Below are 23,881 nucleotides of genomic sequence, written 5' to 3' on the forward strand. Positions count from 1 at the left end.
GAACAATTATAAGAACTAAATGAAGGGTACCAATAGCTAGCCAATACCGAGTGGTCTACTGGAACCATGACAGATACTATTATCTATTGAGCAAGACATCCAAGACAGCAATTAACTGTTGCTCAAATAGACTGAGAAAGACTGAATCTGGGACCTTCTCTAGCATCTGAGAAGGCACAATAGTCACTTGCTAGCCAGAAAAACCCTGACTACTTGCTCAGTAGTGAGAGGTGATGACTATCCTGACCTAGAGAAAGCAGGAGCTAGGGAAGCAGCCAGAGGCTCCAAGTCTCAAAGACCCAGATCCACCACACCATAAATGTGTGACTTTGGGGTACTTATTGAAACTCTCTGAGCTTCAATTTCCTCAAAAGTAAAATGATGAAAGTATTACTTAACCCAAAGAGTGACTACATGGTTAATTAGATGTATAAAGAGTCTCATATTGTCCCAGGCCCATAGTAAACACCCAAATGTTTATTTCTTCCCTATCTGCCATCATTTATTCTATGGTATCAGTATGTTGGTATAAATGGTATTACAAATTACAGCCTCAGAATGCCCATGGATTTTCTAGTACTTTCTTTATGACATCTATACCCTTCTGCTTCATTATGCATATTATTTTTGTATATGATTAATTTCCTTTATGATAAATTCCCTGAGACCAGAGACCATGTCTTATCCATTCTGATTATCTAGCATGTCCTTGCATATAATTGTCTTCAATGTTTGCTGAATAAACTTTTATATTGTGTAACATTTAATCATATTTAATATTAATCTATTTTAAAACAAAACAGAAAACTATGCTGAAGATAATACTATATTGGGAGTCAGCACTGTGCCTAACTAAGTGACAACAATATCATTTTAGGATGAAATTATTTTTCACCAAGAAACATTTTTGAAACCCAGACTACAGCCAAGCATGGCTTACTCTAAGATAAAAAAATACATTGTTTCCTCTTGGATCTCTAGCCCACATGTGTGGGAAGAACAGCTGAATACAATTTTTAAGGAGGATATGCTGGATTTGAAAGTGATCAAAAACACTTTGCCATGAAGCCTAGATAATCCACCAGGCTAGGTTGAACACTTCCCTCTAGAGAAAACCAATTTCATGCAATCACTCAAGTGTAAAAAGAAAAAATCAAGAGTCCAACAGTCATTGCACATTTCTTGAACCACAAAATTTGACACCTTTTCTGTGATTACTGAATAAAACGTATAGCTCCACTTAAGTATAAAATGCCACTTATGAAGACAGACTCTATCATAAAATAAAGTAGACAGTTTGTGGTCAACTTTTTTTGTTTTTAAAGCAGGGCTGGTAAATAATATCAAACTATATTACAGAAACAATTTAAATATTCCAGGATATTTATTTTGATAAGAAAGAATGTGACTAGAGATGACACTTACCGCTTTACATTTTCTAAATCTTTAAATCACTGATCTCTATCAGCATTTTCCCCACGTTCACAATAGAAGCCCATGGGAATTCACATAATTTTTAAATCTCTATGCATAGGCACACTATGCATTTCCCCTCAGAGTTTTCAAGCTAAATTTTTATTATTAAAATCTATATACAGAAACTCATTAAAATGTTTTTCAAAATCTACAAGTATCAGAGACTAACTCTACCACATTACACTGAGCAAGTCTGTTAACACAGCTGAGCCACATCTTCATCTTAAATACCTCTAAATTTCTTTTAAATTTTCTCAGAAAGTAGGAGATTTTCCCCAAAATGTTGATAATTGTTGATGGTGGGTTTATAGATGATTTTGTTTTCTTTTTAAAAGTATCCATTATTTTCTAAATTTATCTTTTTTTAAAGGAAATTAATAGATGTTAAACCCTTCAGAAATTAAAAGCCAGAGTTTACTCCAAGAAGCCTGACATTCAATGAGAAAGTGACATGACACTAAGCAGGCAGGTAAAACTAAGCACTATACATGGGTCCATTTTTGGACAGAGACAGGCTAAAATACAAAATAGTAAGTGGTCTAAACAAGACACTGCAAGTTGCCCCCAGAGCTAAGAAGATCCAAATTCCAGAAATAATGACTTAAGATTTCTCATTTATTTTGCTTCTTCCTCTGGGCTTCCAAAGTGACAGTTTTGTTCTGACTTCCTCTGCCTGGTATCCTAGGCTCCGGCCCCCAGGCTGGGATACAACTACCTAGCAACAGCTCTTTACCAGGTGGTGGTGGTTTACTCTCCCACTCCGCGTTTTCCATCATCTGCTTAGCTATCCTCTCAGCATTACACTGCTCCCGCTTTTGTTGTATGAGCTGCTGAAGTTCAGTTTTACAAGTTGTGATCCGAATCTGGTAGGTGGATGGTAAAATTGTACTACTTAAAACCTGTATTGTTGGTTTTCTATTTTGGACATTTGTCACTTCTGGAATCTGCAAAACAAATCGAATTATAGGCATTTATGTCACAAGCAAAGTATATTTGATGATAAAAATGTATTCCTGCTCTCTCTACTCATTATATCAACTTTCTGTCCTTATTAATGTATTCATTTTTAAACCCATTTAAATACAATGACATTTTTTCAATGAAAACCTAGTTAAAATGAAGCTTAACCACAAACATTATATTTCCATACCTCTACATTATTAAAAAAAATTATCAGTGCATCGATAACATTAAACAAAAATCCTCATTAATTTAAGTGAAAGAAGTACAAATTTATCACTTGGTTGAGTTAATATTTTTCATTTAAAATATGATTTGCTAAGGAAGAGTTACCTTAAATTACAAGTTTATTTCAAATATATCAAAGTCATCATGACATTTCTCACACAAGGCAAACTTGGGACTTCTCTTTCCAGAAGTATTTCTGCTATTTTACAGATATAACTATATTAGAGGAAGAATAAAATGAAATTTAAAAGGTTCACTGTAGCCTAATTATAATCACAATTCATAATGAAGTCTTCAACCCCCTGTTCAGATCACTTTATCAATGAGTACTCTAAAATGAGACCTTTTACTTTTTTCTTTTTTTTTTGGTGAGAAAGATTGGCCCTGAGCTAATATCTCTTGCCAATCTTCTTCTTTTTGCTTGAAGAAGATTATCACTGAGCTATGTGCCAATCCTCCTCTATTTTGTGTGTGGGACACCGCCACAGCACAGCATAACGAGCGGTGTGTAGGTCCGCACCAGGGACCCAAACCCACAAACCCCAGGCCGCCAAAGAAGAGCATGTGAACTTAACCATTATGCCACCAGGCTAGCCCCGAAAATGAGACCTTTTTTGGTTCTTTCAATAACTACATATCCATTTGGCTATAAAATTAAAGATAAACCTGCCTTAGAAAGAAACATGTCCTCCCTAAAGGACAAGTCACTATATTGATTTTTCTGGTATAAACACAGCCTTTAAAAGTCCAAAACAGTAGAACGGGATTGAAAGACGAAAGGAACACTACTGCCTAGATGATAGTACCTGCGGAGAAGTTGACAAAGGGACACAAATGCCAGCAGAGGACTCAGAACGAGGAGGCTTCCCAGTCTGAATCACCTCCTGGTCACTCCCTTTAGGTAGGGCCTGTGGGATGTTTGGTGGTTCCAATGACCCAAACATGCTTTTCCATTCTTCATTTACATTTGAGTCTTGTTTTACATGTTTTCTAGCTATGAAAACAGATTCAGAATAGTTAGTCTGTAGGAAGCCTCTAAAACCTTTATTGCTTTTTTTTTTTTTTGGTGGGAGAGGAACAGCAGTGGACTTCACATCCTATTGGTTCTTTATGATCTCCAATTTATCTATATTTATATATCAACTCATTAACTCTCACTGCATCTCTAGGGCAGATGAAACAGATGCACTTTCAATGGTATTAATAACTAGACATAACTGCTTCCTAGTTTCCCAAGGCTAGCACCATCTCATGTAACCTCTTTGTCTGAAGAACCAACAACAGAAACAACTTTTTCAAATGTTGCTGACCACAATGCTAAGTAGGACCTCTCTATTTCCAGTATTAGTTACATGGGAAACAAACAAAAAAATAGAAGAAATAAAATAGCAATTGCTATACAGCTACCTCCTGACTATAAAGAGATGAGAAATCCTTTATTTTATTAATCTTTGTCTAATTACAAAAAGTACATCAAGTAACACAAAGTTCTAGCATTACTAAAATATAACACAAACTGCCCCCATAACTTTGTACACCTCATAAAATACACAGTAGTTTAATGCTTTATTACTGTATTGTTTTCCAAAAATAAAATAATATATACTGTTTCATAACTTGCTTTTTCTCCTACCTAACTAAATATGCTGAACATTTATTTAACCATTCCCCTATTAAGGGACAATTACAGTAGTCCCCCCTTATCCACAGGGGGACACATTCCAAGACCCCCAGCAGATGCCTGAAACTGCAGATAATGCCCAACCCTATATATACTATGTTTTATCCTATATGTACATATTTGAGGTACAACAGCAAAACTACCATGAATTTCTTTTTCCTTCTTCACAATTTCACAAATAGAAGATTCGTTCTTACCATAGATCTTAGCAACCTCAGCATACAATTTTCTTCTTTTTTTATTAAGTAGAGAGCTTTTACCTTTTCACTTAAAAAGCAATTTAAGGCTTCTCTTTGGCATATCCAAATTGCCAGCATCACTACTTTGCATTTTGGGGCCATTTATTAAGTAAAATAAGGGTTACTTGAACACAAGCACAGCAATACCAGGACAGTCAATCTGATAACCAAGATGGCTACTAAGTGACTAATGGGCAGGTAGCATATACAGTGTGGATACGCTGGACGACGGGGTGATTTACATCCTGAGTGGGAGAGAGCAAGACAGCAAGAGATTTCATTTTGCTATTCAGAATGGCACACAATTTAAAACTTATGAATTGTTTCTTTCCGGAATTTTCCATCTATTATTTTGGACCACGGCTGACTGTGGGTAATCGAAACCAGAGAAAGGGAAACCGCAGGCAAGGGGGAATTACTGTATTTCCTTTGTTTTCTTTGAGAATATTCTTATACATATTTCTACACATTCCTGTCAGTGTTTTTAGGAGAAAATTCCAGAACTGAAAACAGCGAGTCAAAGAGTAAGGACATTGCCTTCTAAAAAGAATACATTCAATTTATAATCTCATCAACAGTGTATGAAAATCCCTATTTCCCTAAAACATTGCTAACACTATGTATCTTCAGTCTTTGCTAATCCACATAGGCAGAAAATCGCATCCATTGTTTTAATTTGCACTTATTTACCTTTTCAAATATTGCATTTCTACTCTTCTATAAGTTGTACGTTCAAATCCTCCACTATTTTTCTTTTGGGGTGCTTGTATTTTTCTTAATAATAATTTGTATGCGTGCTTTACATATTATGGGTGTAAACCACTGATAAGTTGCAAATACTTTATGCCCAGTTTGGCAGAGGTTTATTTTAAATATAATTCATCAGTTGCCCTCAAAATCTGATACTGGAATAGGGGGATTTATAAAGGCATGTATTTCGAAGGGAGTACATCTCCAGAAAGGGTTAAAGGAGGAAAACACAAGATCTTAAAATCCTCACACTATCAATGTCAATGTCACTGTCATAAGAGCTGTCAGTTCTAAATCTCGAGATTTCAAATGGTTAAGGTTTCTCTGATTTCTACTCTTTTGTATTTCATAATAACAAGACTAATCTTTTCAATTCACTAGGCATTACCTAGCAATAACAAACTAGAAAACTTTTATCTCATTTTACTTAGGCTATTGGCCTTGGGTCAGCATTTAAAGGATTAAAAAATAGAATTTCATCTTCAATCATACACCTCCACAGAGGCAACACGATTTTATTATAGGAGGAGGGCCTTAGAGTCAGGCTTTGGTTTGAATCCTGATTCCGACAGACACAGAGCCATGATTTTGGCAGGTTACTTAATCTCTTAACTGTTAGTTCTTTTCTCCACTTTTCCTCCCCCAAATCTCCCTGCTATGTAATGGAGTCACTCACTGTATTTTGAAAGTTCTATATCTGGGAAATGTGATTTTTTATTTTACTACTAATTAGCTAAAACCAGCCTTATGAAATAATGAATAATAACAAGCTAAACAGACACACACAAATACTAACCTCGCTTGTCATCTGGTTCCTGTTTGGTTTTAACAAGATCCACTTGTCTCCCGGTTATGCCTAAGGCTGCCAAGTCAATTACACCTTTCTGACTACCATCATGAAGATGGCTCTGGTCCACTATATTGGCCTTGGCTTTGTTAGATTTCATCATGAAGTCCTTCAGTGCCAAAAGTTTGTCTTCCTCTTCTTCCGTCATTCCCTAAAACCAAATAAAACCCCGTATGTTCTGGGTTACTTTCGCAAGTAAAAACAACAAGCCTCAGGATGACTAACAAACGAAGGGTCAAATCACCCAATTTAAAATTCTAAGAGTCAGAAGGGCAAAACGAAGCAAGCAAAGGCAAGAGAAAAAGAAAGCATCAATAGAGAACATCTCACTGCTCTGATCTCCCTGAACTCCAGTAGGGCACTTTCTACTTTGGATCATGATTCACATCTGAACGTTTTAAATGGGAGCATTAAGGTATAATTTATCTTCAAAATATTCAAAGAACTTAATACAGGACATGGTATCTAGGAGATCTTTAATATATAACTTAGAATAAACAAACATTAGTATATAAACAAAAATTGAGGAAATACAATATTAAGCAAAAGGAAGTTTACCTACTTCAACTTTGTTCCTAGATGTATCGAGAATATTAAATGAGACGCTGTGTGTGAAGGCGCCATATGATATATAAAACATTCTATACGCCTCAGGAATCAATGGGCATGCTGGCTCAACTGCAAATGTAAGCAACACACCCACTAGCAGTCTAAGATAATGGCATGACTGGAGTCAGACTGCCTAGGTTCAAATTCCAGCTCCATTACTTACTATCTGTAGGACCTTGAGCAAGTTACCCAATTTCTCTGTATCTCTATTTTATTTATCTATAAAATGAGAATTATTACTGTCTTATAAGGTTATTATAAAATTTTAATAAGTTAATCCACCTAAGAGACTTAGAACACTTGAAATTGACAGCCAATAAATACTAAATAAGTCAAGGTGGCACTTAAATATTCTGGTAAACGGAACATTTCTGCATTTTCTTCTTAACTTTCCAATCATCCACAGAATCCTCTAGAATGTGATTATGCAAATGAAAAGAAATTAAGAAAATGGCAATTCCCCTGAGGCCTCAATCTAGAATCTCCTTGGAATTTAAATTAATATTCACAATCCTCAGGCACAATAGGACACAAACCCTAGAAAGTTAGAAAGCTAAGAAATAATGAAATAAAATTGCATTAAACTACAATAATCATAGAATTCTTGAATGAATTTTTTCCAATATTAACCTGAAATTTTTCTTTTATTTTCACTGCTCCTCCTAAAATTTGCTTAAAGTAGACAATTTTATAGCTATAGTTAAGAGTTCTATTCTTTTTGTTAGTGTAGCTTTTAGTTCACAAGAGAAAGGCTGTTCCAGTCCACAAAAGGGAAGGCCATCATAAAGGCCATAAAAAAGACTGAACTACTGACATATGCCACAACATGAAGGCACCTTGAAAATATTTTGCTAAATGAAAGAAGCCAGACACAAAAGACCACATATTATATGGTTCCATTCGTATGAAATATCCAACACAGGCACATTTGTAGAGACAGAAGGCAGATTCAGTGGTTGCCGGGGGCTCGGGGGGGCGGGGGGGGGGGGGGGCAGAAGCAAACGGGGAATGATTGCTAAGGGGCATGAGGTTTCTTTTTGGGATGATGAAAATGTTCTGGAATTAGATAGTGGTGACGGTTTCACAACTCTGTGAATATACTAAAAACCAATGAATTATACACTTTAAAACAGTGAATTTTATTATATGTGAATTATATCTCAATAAAAAATGTTAGAAATGTACCATCAAAAAAACTGACAAGGACATTACAAGAAAGGAAAACTGAAGGACAAATCATTCATGAACCTAAATGCAAAAATAAAAAATGCAATAAAGTAGCAGCAAACCAAATCTAGCCTAAATGAAAATGAATTTTATATAATAGTTATATCCCTGTATTTTCTAGATTTTATATTTATGTATTTTATAATAAAAATTACTTAAATATAAATACAATATGATAAAGTTGTACTTAGCCTAAAAATCCAGGAATAAAAAGTTGATGACATGGGAAAATCAATCAGTATAGTTCACCACATTAACAGAAGAGAAAAACTACACAATGCTCTCAGGAGATAAAAGACATTTGATAAAATTTAACTTTCTTCCATACTAATCCTTTTAGCCAGCCAGAAATGGAGGGCAATTTCCTTAATCTGATAAAAAGATTGTATAAAAAAGCTATTAGTAAACATCACACTAAATGGTATAATGTTGAGAGTTTTCCCAATGAGATGAGAAACAAGACAAGGATGCTCACTATCACCAATTCTATTTAACATTATCCTGAAGATCTAGTCATTTAAATAAGAAAAGGAAAACAAAAGTATTCAGAATGGAAAAAAATGAATGATACTGTTACTATTCAGACATGATATGACTGTGAATGTACAAATTCACAAGAAACATACAAGCAAGTTATTAGAATTGATAAGTAAGTTTTATGAGGTTGCTGGATACAAGATTAGTATAAAAAATGTTTTCTATATACCAGCTACAAAAATAACTTTTTATATATATCAATTCTAATAGTATTTAAAAAATCAAATACCCAAAATATTTATAATAAAACATGTATAAAACTCTACAAAGTAAATCATAAAACATTACTAAAATAAATTAAAGATCTAATTAAATAAAGACACATACCATGTTCATTGCCTAGAAGACTCAATATTGTCAAGACCTCAATTTTCTCCTAAAGGTTCCAATGCAATCTCAACCAATATACCAAAAAAAATTCTTTTTGTATAAAGTGACAAGCTGAATTAGAAACATCATGTGGAAAATGTAGATGGAAATGCAAAGGACCAAGGATAGCCAAGACAATCTTGAAAAAGAAAAATAAGCTCAGAGATTTTGCTCTAACCAGAGATGAAGCCTAAGAAAGGGCAATACTAGCGTAAGTCCATAAACATATCCACACACTTCTACTTCTGGCCATGATGTAGTAACGACTAAATTTACCCTCCCACTTTAAACAACTTTAACACTTGACAAAAAACCATGAAACAACACTTTTAAGGCACTGGAAAACAAACAGGGCTGTGATCCCCTACGACTGTCCCAGCATCCTCTGGAGAGTCTCCAGGCCATGGCACAAGGAGAAGACTCAAACAGAGTCCAGTAGAGCCGAATTCAAGAGACACATCAGCGTTCACGGAAGTCACAAAGGCTAAATGTGTGGGGCAGAGAACTGGAGAAGAGGGATCTGGTACACAGCAAGAACTAGAGAGGGGTCTCCTCAAGTCTTTGACTGAATATCGAACTTCGTATGTGTGAGAGGAAATTACGTGAGGGCAAGGAAAAAGCAACCAGAAGGCAGTAAACCAAACAATTCCTAGAGCTCCCACAGGGCTGAAAATCATTCATGTTCCCACCAGCCAGAGGTGAAAGACCTCTTACTACACAGAGCATCACGTCCTCACAAGTCCCTAGCAGCCGGGCTAAACTGGCCATTGACCAAAGGCTGCTCTGGATCTGTCCTAACAAAGCCTAAAAGCGAGGCTTTAAAGAATCAAACTGATTCCAAGTAATTTAACTATACAACAGAACAAATCCTATACGTATAAATTTATAAGAATTCAGCACCTAACGACATAAAATTCACAATCAACAGAGAAAGAAACTGGGTGGCTAGGGAGCAAAGACTGGAGAAAAATTTACATTTTACTATATAGCTTCTTATACCTTTTCAATTTTACGCCTTGTGTCTATATTACTCAGTCAAAAATTATTAAAATAAAAATCACCAAAAAGCTTAAAATGTATGTCATTTTTTAAAGTAGGGAGTGAAATCATCTTGTATTCTGTATTAGTGTCTGATTAAATGGATACAAATAAAACAGGCAGCTCCTGCAGATGATATCTATTTAAAACAGCCCTGCCATGTGTCATCTCCAGATGGTAAGTCCTATTGAGAATCTGGATTTCAGGCAGATTCCAACATCCACATGGATAATGTTCCAAAAGTGTACTTTAAGTCTATTATCTGGAACTCTGAACATATCTTCCCATGGAAACAATGTTAGGCTGGTCTAGAAAAGCCTATTCTACCCATGATGTATCTCAAGTGTAGTCCTATAAAACAGCACTGTAGAATCTCAAGAAAAAAACAATTCTGTACAAGTGTTCAGAATTCCCACTTGCAAAGGCTAAAAACATCTCTTCCCTCTGTATCCCTGACATTAAGAACAAGGACTCAGTTCCTACCTCCAAAGCCTCCCTTGGCTCCAAGTTCCTGCTAGTAATCCCAAGAAACTCCAGTAGTACAAGGACCAAAAAGAAGTGAAGGCAGAGAAAAGGCTTGCAAGGAGCTGGAGGAGATGAGCTGCACACGGACTTCTTCCTAAGTCGATATAAAACGCAAGCAAGCTCTTCCTCCCCTGTTTATTTTGAGAGGCAAAAAGACCCAGTGCAGGAGCATGGGCTTTGGAGTCAGACAGGTTTAGGTTCCCATGTCAGCTCTGAAACTTACTGAACTGTGTGAGCACAGGCAAGTTAACTACCTCACTGAGTCTCAGTTTCCTTATCTATAAACAGGGGACAACACCTGTTGTTCCAGTTTATTTTAAGGGCAGTCATAACACATGTAAAGCACTAATTACAGTGGTAGACTTGTTGCAGGTCCTCGCAAAACAGAAGCTGGTGTTGTTCTGCTGTTACTTCCTCTGAAAACCTCAGAGATTCTGGCCTGCTCTCCCCTCTACGAGCAGCACCTGTCCCTTGAAACAGGGGACTCCTAACCCTTAGGAATCTCTACAACTATTACTTCCACAAACAACATAAAACAGGGGATTATCTTTTCCTCTTTTCCCACTCACATAAATGAAGGGAGAAATGAAAGACAAATGAATACTTCAAGCACTGACATTTCAGAGGAATACAAGTCAGTGAGCTTTAGTGATTTCATCCCGGCAGCCAGTAACGGAGGCTGGCACTGGTGGAGCAGCCAGCGTGGAAGCATTTGGGAGAAAAGGAGGAAGGAGAAAGGCTGTGGAAACTGCTCCATCCCTCCCCCTCCTTTTACCCACAGCAGTGGCAAACCTACACCCACAGCAAGGGGAAAGGTAAGGACTAGGGGCTAGGGTGGCTCCACGAAGTAACTAATGACAGAATGAAAAGGAAAGTTCAGTAGAGGGGCTTTTTATCTAATACACAGGATTTGAAGGAGAGACAGGAATACAAAGAATCACACCAACCAAGCCTGAAGAAACATCTAAACTGGAAGGTTTTTACTGTATGCTGAAATCTTTTTGATAAGGATTACTTACTCAGGAGAAACAACAGAAAAATGTGACTCAATACACAATTTTCCATAAATTACTTTCTAAAATATAAAATACATCTCATGTACAAGCTAAGGTTAAAAGAAAATCCAAAGAAAAAGCTCTGTGGCAATTCAAGTCACATCAAATTAAGTTTTCTAAAATATAGGAAACAGAACCACTGGCCTAGAAGGGACATTCAGAGGCAGCTCTAGCCTCCAGGAAAATTTTAAGACCTAAAAGAACCAAAATGGTTACTGACCAGCCTCCCATAGGAACCTATTTCAATATTTAATAACTCAAAGCAATGTTTGGGCATCAAACAGCACTGGATATTTACTAACAAGTAAAATACATGAAAAGACCTACATCCCAAAGCTGATCAAATTCTCTCCCTACAACTGAAGCATTTTCTCATCTTTTCTTCTTAGGCAAGATATGACTGACAAGAATTCTCTTTTTTTTTAAATATTGGCACCTGAGCCAATCTTCGTTTTTTTCTTCTTCTTCTTCTCCCCAGAGTCGCCCAGTACATAGTTGTATATTCTAGTGGTAGGTCCTTCTGGCTCTGCTATGTGGGACACTGCCTCAGCATGGTTTGAAGAGCAGTGCTAGGTCCATGCCCAGGATCTGAAGCAGGGAAACCCTGGGCTGCCAAAGTGGAGTGTGGAAACGTAACCACCCAGCCACAGGGCCGGCCCCAACAAGCATTCTCTTAACTAAATATCCTGCAGACTTAAAGACAGTCATGAAAGTTGTCTCTCAGTATTTGCTTTATGGCTCACAGAGCATTTATTCAGAAATTGTCTTCTTTATACAATAAAAATAACCATTTTAATTCCCATCTTGACTTCTCTAGATTCCACACATCCCTCTTAAAACAGGATGCTGAACCTAGACAATATTTCTAAAGAGGCCTTATAAATATCACGTATAATAAAAAGATTGGGGGCTGGCCTGGTGGCGCAGCAGTTAAGTTCGCACATTCCACTTCAGCGGCCCGGGGTTCACCGGTTCGGATCCCGGGTACGGACATGGCACCACTTGGCACACCATGCTATGGTAGGCATCCCACATATAAAGTAGAGGAAGATGGGCATGGATGTTAGCTCAGGGCCAGTCTTCCTCAGCAAAAAGAGGAGGATTGGCAGCAGTTAGCTCAGGGCTAATCTTCCTCAAAAAAAACAAAATAAATAAAAAAATTTTAAAAAATAAAAAGATTACATCCTAGTTCTAATAAGATTTAATTGATCCAAATTCATAGGCTTTTACGATATAGCAGTAAACTCTTGGTATATTCAATCTAAGATGTATTACAAATCTCAGGTATTTTAGCTGTTTGCATCTAGTAAGAAAACTCTAAATTTAGATTGAATAAACCAGGATTTTCCTGTATCATATCTGCGCTTTGTAATGTTTCTTCTCATTGAATTTTATTATATTTTTGGTGAAATATGGAAATGAATCAAGAATATTACTTAGGGGCTGGCCCCATGGCTGAGTGTTAAGTTCGCACACTCTGCTTCAGCAGCCCAAGGTTTGCCAGTTTGCATCCTGGGTATAGACCTACACACCACTCATCAAGCCATGCTGTGGTGGCATCCCACATAGAAGAACTAGAACAACTTACAACTAGGATATACAACTACATACTGGGGCTCTGGGGAGAAAAAAAGAGAGGGAGATTGGAAACAGATGTTAGGTCAGGGCCAATCTTCCTCACCAATAACAGCATATCTTGTAAAAAAAACAAGAATACTACTTAAATCAAAAGTTACATCTACTTTCCCTCATTTATATAGCCAGTAATCAAAAGAACCTTAACAAGTCTCCCAAGATTCCTTATTTAGCTCAACCCAATGCCTTATCATCCTAGTATCTCCTAGATACCAAAGCAAATGCATAACATATTTGCCAGATTTATTTACTCATTTGTTATGATGCACCCTAATCAACCAAAAATATTTTTAATAGCCACATAGATGCTTCAACATTTTTATGAAATTTGCATTTAAATGTAAGATTTCAAAGGTGAGACAACCTGTGAGAGCAATTTCTTCAGAAGCTGTGCTATAGCAGGGTCCTCAGGTGGAGGGCAGTCAGGAAGAGACCCATTTCGTTTCTTCTGACGCATGTAAAGATGTCTGAACAAGCTGGTAATATCTTTAGACCTCAGAGCATAATCAAATATAGAACGACTTACTGGTTCTTTTAAAACACTGAGTAGAACAAGTTTTCTTTCAATCTATATTAGAAAAATAAAAAGAATCAGCCAAAGATACAACATATAGTACAGTTATTTTCAAATTCAATAAACACAACCTGTGTAAAGTTAATATATGTACTTATTCTCTAAGAAAATGGGAGATATCAACATCTGCAATTTTTGCCTAGAAGAAAAAAGAATACTAGCACCCTTTAAAGAGCTAAGGTATTTCTTCTTTTCACTGTCAGCATCTGACATCTGTGTCACAGACATCTGTGTTTATCATACTGGAAGACAAATAATAAATACCCAGGCTAGAAAAGTTTAGAAAAAGAAAAAAGAGCCTTTTCAAGATCCCAAAACGCCATCTGACTTCCTAGATCTAAGAGGTACCTGCAGTTCACGGGTCTACACAGCCCATCGGTACTGAAGGAGAAAAGACGCTCAACAGCCACAGGGCTTCCCTTCAGTCATCAGGTTTTTCCAGTAGCTTCAAACACTTCTAAAAAACATTACTGTCTCCACAGAGTTCATAACATCCTTCCTTACACTTCCCCTAAGAGCACTCCCCTTGTCAACGCATACATAATAAAAAGGATGAGCACTACTAACAGCAACCAAGAGGACTTTCTTTAGATATATTTAACTGCCTGGTGAGTTGGCCAGAGAAAACAGCAGAAAAGGGTATGTTTTGTCTAATCCAAACTGTAGAAAGATAAGATTTATGAAGCATATGGATAATTAGCCTCTCAACTCCTGATCCTGGCCTTTCAAAATATAAAACAATGATAAAAACAAAAAATAACAGAAATAATTTCTGACAAAACAAAGAGAATGGTGCAGATATCTAACAAACCATTTATATGTCAGATTTATTTTAGCAAACCACAATTAAAAGTTATTACAAACGCATGCAATTTTTAAATCCCGGGGAGACTTTCTCCACATTGTGTTATAAAAGAGTTTAATAAACAAACTTCCAAAAGAATAAGGAGTCAAAAGTAGTAGCATCCCTAGACCTGATTTCCAAGAAAGCTTTCATAAATTTCAAAAAAAGGGGCATATTTCCTAGTAATATTATCCATCTTTCACATATATATAAATTGTTCTTGGGGTAAAAACAAAAAATTGAACAAACTCTGTGAAATAAAGAATGATGAACCCAGAAATGGATGAATCTGTGGGGAAAAGTAAGGACTGAAGACATGGCCAAAGCCTCCTCATTTCCAGAGGACATCCAAGGCCACTGACTCCAACCAAAGAGAAGGCACACAGATAGAAATTGAGGAGGAAGCCAGAGAGGGACGTCAATTTGCAAAAGGGAAATAGAGTTTTAGTAAAAATAGGATTTTTCAGGATGTTTTCACAGCCAGGATAATCTCTCAACAGTCCATTCCATTCAAATGTCTATTTTGATGGTTGGCTGTCCAGCAAAATGAAGGGTATAAATACTGACAAGTTGGGTAAACAATTGCTTTGTGCAAACCAAAGACCCAAAGTTTACCATCAAGTGCTATGCTGCTGGGGAGGAAGGGAGTGGTCATTAGATTTAAAAAAAAAAAAAGAAAAGAAAAGAAATCAGAACCAGTTAGTGGTCTAAAAAACAAACACCCAAAATTTATCAAGTGCTATACCGCTGGGGAGGAAGGGGCGGGTCACTAGATTTTAACAAAAAGAAAAGAATCAGTTAGCGGTCTGAAAAACAAACATTTGAAAAAGGCTTTTTCTAATTTATTATAAATGCTGACTTGGGCTGAAATCAGACATACTTTTTACAATAAAAGCAGAGGTCTATCAACATACATTTCTGCTATACTTCACTTTAACAGCAGACACTTTATAACATTACACATAAGAAAAAAAAGTATGAACTACTGAGTGCTATACTATGCATATACCATGCAAGAGACTAAAAGTCTCTCGAACTTTTCTCACCTTCAAAAGCATTTGTTCCCTTAACATTAACTAACTTGAAAGGAATGTGAAAATGCTATAGCCCAGTTTAAATCTTTAAAAGTTTAAACAAAAATAGGACTCTCTCAACCTTTTTTTAAAGGGACACAGTTTGGAGAGAGGATTGACTCCCTGTTGGAAGACCGTACCTGTATTATTGGTTGAGTAATATACGGGTGAAGGTAAGGCATCAGTTTGCAGTAGACATCAGCCGTGCTAATTTGATCAGCTACCCCTGTGATAAATCCCACAGCACCATAGCGTATCCAGAGATTGGGATGGCACAGAAAGGGGGCTAAAGAGGAAAAAAAAAAAAAGGTATGTATTAAATCATGTACATAAATAGTTTCAAACCATCAAGATAAATAAATTTTGACCTTATAACACATTGAAAAAGGGATTTTACCAAATGTTACCATCATGTGCCTTCAAATACTCAATTATCCTGAGTCATAAACTCAACCAACGGAACATACTGATATTATAATATGCCTTATCATAAATATCAGCAATACCATAAAAGAACAAAAAGTTGCCTCCTTTCTGAGAATTTAAAGATATATTTTTCAGTCTGGGCTGAAGACGGGTGGGCATCTACTCATTTTAAGACTGGGTTAAAAACCACTGAACAGAGACATAAAAAATCCAACAGTACATAGCAAATTATTACTCTCCCACCCACTAACGCACAGAATTCCAAGGACATACCATCTACCACATAAGGGCCAAAGACACTGAGAAGTTGTTTCTCCTCCAAGCCATAGCATTAAGATTAAGGGAACAATATCACCTAACTGACATTCTTTTTAATGCAAAGGTTTGATCAAATCTAATACAATACTCATAAATTCATTCACAAGGTATCATGAATGGAAACTAAAAGGCAGAAAACATAGTGCCCATTCTTAGAGAGTCTAAAATACAAGATTAAACAAGAAAATTAAACGAACATCTTTCACCCCTCTTAACTATTTTGTGTATTACACCTAAAACCAATGATTTCAACTAATCCAAGTAAGACAGGAAAAAATTCAAACTTCTAAACTAACTTCATTTGGAATAAAATTCAAATTCTAAAAGCAAAAATAAAAAAGTGTATTAGTTCTGAGTATGCAAAAATAACAGCATTTAGAGGATACTAATTTTATAAGAAATCCATGCTAAGAGAGAAATAAGAATACTGTCACATGTTAATATTACTTATATAAAAAAGAGGAAGGAGAAAAGATTTGTTCAAAATATGTGTCTCCAAAGTTCTCCCATTTCCAATTCTTCTAATTACACATGGAGAAGGTTTTGATTATTTCATAAACATCTTTCAGCTTCTGATACATCCAACAAAGGAGGACTGGTAGTTTCCCTTTAACAACAGAGAAAAACAAGGACTGGAAAAACATTGGAAAATTTCCAAAAAGTAACTAAACCCAAAATGACCTGGTAGAAGTTAGGCATAGTATAAGGCTGAATTACTGGTCTCAATTCTTTGTTATCTCTATTATACAACCACACTCTTGCCTTGCACTCATGGTGTGCAAAGGACTCTTTCTGCCCCTTTCTTTTGGCTCAGTTGTGCTACCGGCTCTGGCCAATGGGAGGTTACGGATATAACACAAACAGAAGCTTGAAACGTGCTGTATAGTTAGGCTGGCTTTCTCATACTTCTCCCATCACCCAGAACTAACCTGGGCCCCAGAATGAAACACATGGTCACAATCACCACAGACAATCTGGAGATGCAAAGCCTAAAGGAGAGTCACCCATACAGCCTGCAGATGCAGAATGAGAACTTTACTGAAGCATTTACTGAGATTCTGTGGTTGATGGTTGTACAGCATTACTGTATCAATAAGTAGCTAACTGACACAAAGACACTCAGACACTCAAAAAACAAGAAACCAGAACCAAGAGGATTTCCTATAAAACAGTGTACTCAAGTCTTTTCTCCATCCGATACATTCCAATCATCTGGGGCAAGCACACGGGAAGGCGAGTGTTCATAATATCTAAGTAGGAACAGTGTAGTTTTTAAAAGAACTACCAAAGAAATAATGATAATCACCATCACCACCATTCCCTTTAAGAATCACTACCACAGACTATGCAGAAAGACAGAACAAGAGAGAGATGTATACAATTTATCATTTGTCTTAAGTGTTTCTAAGTTACTAAAAACTTTTTTCTTTAAATAGTTTAAAATGCCAACAAATGACTGTTTACTTGATTTTTTTGTCAGCAAGGCTTTTTCCACCCCATAGCTGGTACTAACCTCAGTTCCAGTTCTAAGGGAGCTCCCCATCCAAGAAGTTTTACCACATTGGGTTTACTCTATACCTAAAGATAATAATTTATTTTGACTCTAAAGATAGATGAGTACCCCATAAGTTCAACCCATGATCAATGACTAGAAACAGCAGGGCCCAGAAAAATCTCTGCAAAATTTGAGGGGTAAAAAACTATCTTTATGATGATTTTTGCTTAAAAATAATGGACATCTATTTTTCAGATAAATAAAATGCTAATTATAAGCTACATTAAATCTCAAAAATAATATCCAATAATTAGGCAACAGAAAGAATGTATTCTGTGAAACTGGAATATAAAAGTACATATTTATAGGGGCCGGCCCCATGGCCTAGTGGTTAAGTTTGGCACATTCCACTTCGGCGGCCCAGGTTCAGTTCCCAGGCGGGAACCTACACCTCTCATCAGTGGCCATGCTGCGGCAGCGATCCACATACAAAATAGAGGAAGACTGGCACAGAAGTTAGCTCAGAGAGAATCTTCCTCAGACAAAAAAAAAGAGTCCATATTTATATACAGAGTATATTTATTAAAATTAAGAAGACCAAAGTCAAAAGCAAGAAAAACACAACCCTTCGGAGGTAATGCCACTTTCACAGGAGAAAAAAGAAAGCACTGAGGTGAGAATCCAGAAAATGAGAATGAGTAGGAAAACATTCCAGGCAAGACAGATGTGTTAAGATGATACATTTTCTTGTTATTATTATGAAAATGGGTGCTTTCTATATCTGCCTTACACTACATAGGACCAGAAATTCAAAAAATATTCTAATATCTTTTGTTTCATTATAATGTTAATAATTATGCATTTAACAAATGGAAAAAATTATTAGCATTTAACAAATGGAAAAAATTAGTTATTAGCATTTAACAAACGGAAAAAATTAGCTAACAAATCCCTCAAGTTTCAGCACTCTGTGGCTTATATGAAAAATCCAAAACATTTCAATGTAACAGATTCTCATCATGATTGTGTTGCCAATATTCAACAAGATTCTATTAAATTTGCAATAATTGTTAACATAATCATCAAAAAATTCAAACCAAATTAGGGTTATAAACTAAAAGAATGATTATAGATATGAGAGCAAAATCAGAAACCTACATATACTTAAATTTTCCACAATTTTGTTTTTTAAAAGCTACACTCATGTCCTAAAAATTTCCAGAAATTTTATGGGCCAGCCCTGGTGGTCTAGTGGTTAAGTTCAGTGCACTCTGCTCCAGTGGCCCGCGTTCGGTTCCCGGTGAGGACCTACATTGTTCGTCTATTGGTGAGCGTGCTGTCGTAGCGGCTCACATACAAACTAGAGGAAGATTGGCAACAGATGTTAGCTCAGGGTGAATCTTCCTCAGCAAAAAAGAGGAAGATTGGCAAGAGATGTTAACTCAGGGAGAATCTTCCTCAGGAAAAAAAAAATTTCCAGAAATTTTACACATCTCAACTAGCTACCATCTAGTGTCTCAATGATCAAAATAACCAATAACTCCTCTTTGTCTTTTTTTCTCTGAGGACTGCCTCAAGGAAAACCTATTAACCAAATCTAACCAGTTTTGGCTTTCTATTAATTTTCTTTGGCAAAGCATTTAGCAGCAACTAAGTATTTTACCTAGAAGGTGATTTTCTAAGATTTCATGCCCTCTCAGTACAGAACCAACTTGCAATCTTACATTGCTCACTTTCTTAAAATCAAGTGCTAAGAAGACTAGAAGTTCCAGATAGTCTTAATTTTAGAATGTGTCATATTTACTTGTTTGCTCTTATTCTGAATTTAAATTGAGGGAAATAGCATATAAAGGTATCAAGGAATTAATTCCTTTCATTAGTTAATAAAATTACTAAGATTAGTAATTTCAATACTGTGAATTCCTGTCAATCAGTGCAATGACAGATGTCACAGACAATCCTCCACATCCAATTTTAACGGGACTAGTGGTCAAGTGTCCAAAAAACTAAGTTAACCATTCAGAGCAGTTAAAGACTTTATCCACATTGTGTTAAAAAACAAAACTCAAAACAAAATCTTCATTTTTCAAGGATCACAAAGACTTAACTACAGATTAAAACAGAGCTATTTCCCCTGGACTAGAGGACCAAATGATCCTGCTTATTTGCCTGTCTGTCTCTCACACACATACGAGCATGCAAGCATAAGCATGCAAATACACGTATACACATAGACACACACATTAGGGACAATAAAGTTGAAAACCTGACTCTATATTGCCTAGGAGTTTTACCATGCTGTATCAGTCATTATTTCTCTTCCCACATCCTAACTTTCCCGACCTAATTTTAAGAAACAGAAACTTACCAATATCACTGGCAAATTCGTACACATGGGGTTTCTGTAGCAGCCCTAACTGGCACATACAGGTAAGGGCATTAAGAGCTTTCACAATAACAAATTCCTCAGCATCACTAAGACCTTGTTGCAGCAGGGGTTTCAGAATTGAAGAGCTCTGCCAGCCAACATAGGCAGCAACACCTGAAAAAGAGAAGCAACATTACATGATTGTAGAAACATCTGAAAGTACAAATGCCATTAAGTAAAACAATAAAATTAATCAAAAGCGAAATACATTGAGCAACAATCCAGGAGAGGACATCGCATTTCCTACCCAGCACAATAAATGAAAAAGACCCACACCAAAGCAAATCATCAAGAAACTCTGGAACCCCAAGGGGGAAAAAAGATCCTATGAACTTACAAAAAGAAAAACACAGGTCTGCTAAAAAGGAAAGAGAATCAGACTGGCATCAGATGTTCGTCAGAAACAGTGGAGGCTAGAACACAACACAGCAAGACCTGCAAAGTTATGAAAGAAATTTTATACCCAAACTGTCAGTAAAACAAGAGAAGAAAAATAAGTCATTCTGAGACATGCAAAGACTATACAAATTTACCTACCCTGCAGGCCTTTCGGATAAAGTTTCTTGAGGACACACTGTAGCAAAATAAAGATGTAGAGTATACAAAATGGTAGATATCACCCAGGAATTCAAGGGCAAGAAAGAGAGAACCCCAGCTAGCAAAGATCTAGAAATCAGTCAGCCCAAATTAGAACTATAAGCCAACAGATTTCAAAAATGTTATCAAGAAGAAAAATGGAATAGATTACAAGCAATAGATAAAATCAGCTGGATGTTATAGATAAGGTGAAGAAGGTATATAACTTTTCTCTCTATAAGGAAAACGAAGGAATCTGAAGCTCCAGGGCAAAGAAAAGATTGTTGAAGGAAGACACGGCATAAATATGAAATGAAATGTGCAATGTACTTAGTAATTTGGATAGAAAGGAGAATTCATTGACCTTTAAACTATAAAAATTTTCAAGTGATAAAGGAGTCACAGCACTGGAATTGTGGTGAAGCAAACATAAACAGTACACTACTTGGCTCTACAGTTAAAAAGTTTACACACTCATAATCATGTAAATTTTGTTTCGAATTTTCAGAATCAGTCTATACAAAGAACAAGTCATTATTATGATTGCAGAACAGAATGTAAATATTATCAACTATCACAATGCAACTGTTAATTAAATTGTCAATTAATAGTTGAGTGATCAACCAACCCACCCACCCCCGAAAAAAAAAGGAGAGGTAGAGAGAAAGGAGTACGAATTTTGTAGTCCAAATCGAAGCAGATCAATAAGAAACAGGTTTAATTATTTAAAGTTATAAAAACTACATACTAAAAAGTAAAGCACTGAAAATAGTGGTCTACATCTCAAAAACAGAAGGGAAGTGGGATCAGGGCATGATACAAGTGAGTTAAATCTTCATCTGTCATAGAAAAAAGTCAAGAAATAAAGTCTAAAGGTGATAATTCTAAAAAATAGTAATATGAACATATTATTTAGAGAGATGGCAATAATCACCTAAAGACATCAAACCAAAAACACAAATCAGAGTAGTTTCCTCTAGAAAATACAACTATTGCTTTCCATACATTACTCTCTAAATTCTGAATAAATTTTAAATCATTTACAAAAGCATATTTACCATATAATTGAAAAATAATTTTAGAATTTTTTCTGTAATAAAAGGAAAAATACTATCTAAAAATTCCAGTGGATTATACTTAGGAACTTCACAAACTGAAATGTATAATGAACTAAAATAGCTCAAAATATTTTGGAAAAGACGAGTGACATCTGGGGAACTTATTCTACCAGATACTAAAGTTGCTTATAAATATATAATAATTAAAAATGATATAGCTATAAGAATAGAAAGTATAATATTGAGCATAAGAATGAGAAATAATGGAATAGAATACCCAGAAAACTATGAAAGACATAAGCATGCAACAGATCACAACAGAAGCTTCACAAATCAATCGAAAAGAAATAAAATGTTTAATAAACAGTGTTGGGAAAATTGGCTATATTTCTGAGAAAAATTTAGATTTCATCTCACACCACAGCCCAAATTAAACAGTTAAGTGTGAAAAATAAAGTATTGAAAAAAAGATGTGGTGGCCAGCCCCGTGGCCGAGTGGTTAAGTTCACGCACTCCACTTCAGCGGCCCAGGGTTTCACCGGTTCAGATCCTGGGTGCGGACCTAGCACCGCTCATCAGGCCATGCTGAGGCAGCGTCCTACATGCCACAATTAGAAGGACCCACAACTAAAATATACAACTATGTACTGGGGGCCTTTGGGGAGAAGAAAAAAAAAGACTGGCAACAGATGTTAGCTCTGGCGCCAATATTTAAAAAAAAAAAGAAAAAGATGTGTACACAGTAGATTATTAACCTAATTCTGGAATGGGAAAAAACTTTAAGCACAAAAGTAAAAAAATCACAATGCAAAAGATCAAATAGACAACATAACAACTGTTTAAAAATACATAAAAAATAATAATCAAGTTATTTGAGAAAAGTATTTGCCACAGAAATTATAAAAAGTTATTTAATGTTCTTAATATAAAGATATAAAAGGCTCAAAAATATCAAGAGGAAAAGCATAACATCATCAGAAAAAATGGGCCAAAATAATAAAAAGAAATTTAGAGAATAAGAAATACAAATAAGTAATCAACATAAGAAAGTTTTTCATTTTCACTGGTAAGCATAGAAATATACATCAAAACAAGTTATTTTATCCTACCAACAGGCAAAGATGAACTGAAGCCTGCTGCACGCTGGAAGGGGGTACAGTACTGTCAAACAATGGTGACTGGGCTGGAAAATGATACAATCTTTTTGAAAAGCTTATAACGTGCCAAGAGTTTTTAAAATGTATTTTTATTCTTTTAACTCAGTAATTAAAATTTCAGACTTCTATCCTGGGAAAATAACCAGAAAAAAATATTTAGGTAAAAGTTTATCTGATAGAAAAAATTTAAATATCCAAAAGAAGAGTTACATAAATTTTGGCAAAATTATATAATGGAATATTTGATCTATTAAATTATAGTTTCAGGGGCCAGCCCGGTGGCACAGCGGTTAAGTTCACATGTTCTGCTTCAGTGGCCCAGGGTTCGCAGGTTAGGATCTCAGGTGCAGACATGGCACCACTTGGCAAGCCATGCTGTGGCAGGTGTCCCACAAATAAAGTACAGGAAGATGGGCACGGGTGTTAGCTCAGGGCCGGTCTTCCTCAGCAAAAAGAAGAGGATTGGCAGCAGTTAGCTCAGGGCTAATGTTCCTCAAAAAAAAATATATATATATATAGTTTCAAAGAATTTTAATAACATGAGAAAATGCTTAGCATATGTTACAAGAAAAACGTTTAAGAAATAATAAAATAACATTAAGAGGTAATATAATATATACATAGCACTTAGTGCCAGGCACTATTCCATGTTAATTCACTTTATCTTCACAACAACCAGTGAGACAGGTTCTATTGTTACTCTCTTTTTAAATACAGGCCAACTCAGGCACAAATCAGAGATTCAATTTTTTCCCC

General features: G+C 35.9%; 1 protein-coding gene across 2 annotated transcripts in view; it reads right to left on the reverse strand.

The window, feature by feature from the left end:
* The window catches only part of PIK3R4 (phosphoinositide-3-kinase regulatory subunit 4), a 65,869-nt gene that overhangs the window by 22,196 nt on the left and 19,792 nt on the right, over positions 1–23,881 (reverse strand). For both annotated transcript variants that reach the window (XM_070576024.1, XM_008519865.2), the window contains exons 7-12: positions 20,275–20,448; positions 15,808–15,953; positions 13,541–13,744; positions 6,131–6,332; positions 3,471–3,658; positions 2,210–2,420 (exon numbers count right to left, since the gene is read on the reverse strand). In XM_070576024.1, the coding sequence (XP_070432125.1) occupies positions 2,210–2,420; positions 3,471–3,658; positions 6,131–6,332; positions 13,541–13,744; positions 15,808–15,953; positions 20,275–20,448 (1,125 nt within the window). The remainder of the gene's footprint in view (positions 1–2,209; positions 2,421–3,470; positions 3,659–6,130; positions 6,333–13,540; positions 13,745–15,807; positions 15,954–20,274; positions 20,449–23,881) is intronic.

The sequence above is a fragment of the Equus przewalskii genome, chromosome 15 (genome assembly GCF_037783145.1).
Source record: "Equus przewalskii isolate Varuska chromosome 15, EquPr2, whole genome shotgun sequence".
NCBI lineage: Eukaryota > Metazoa > Chordata > Mammalia > Perissodactyla > Equidae > Equus > Equus przewalskii.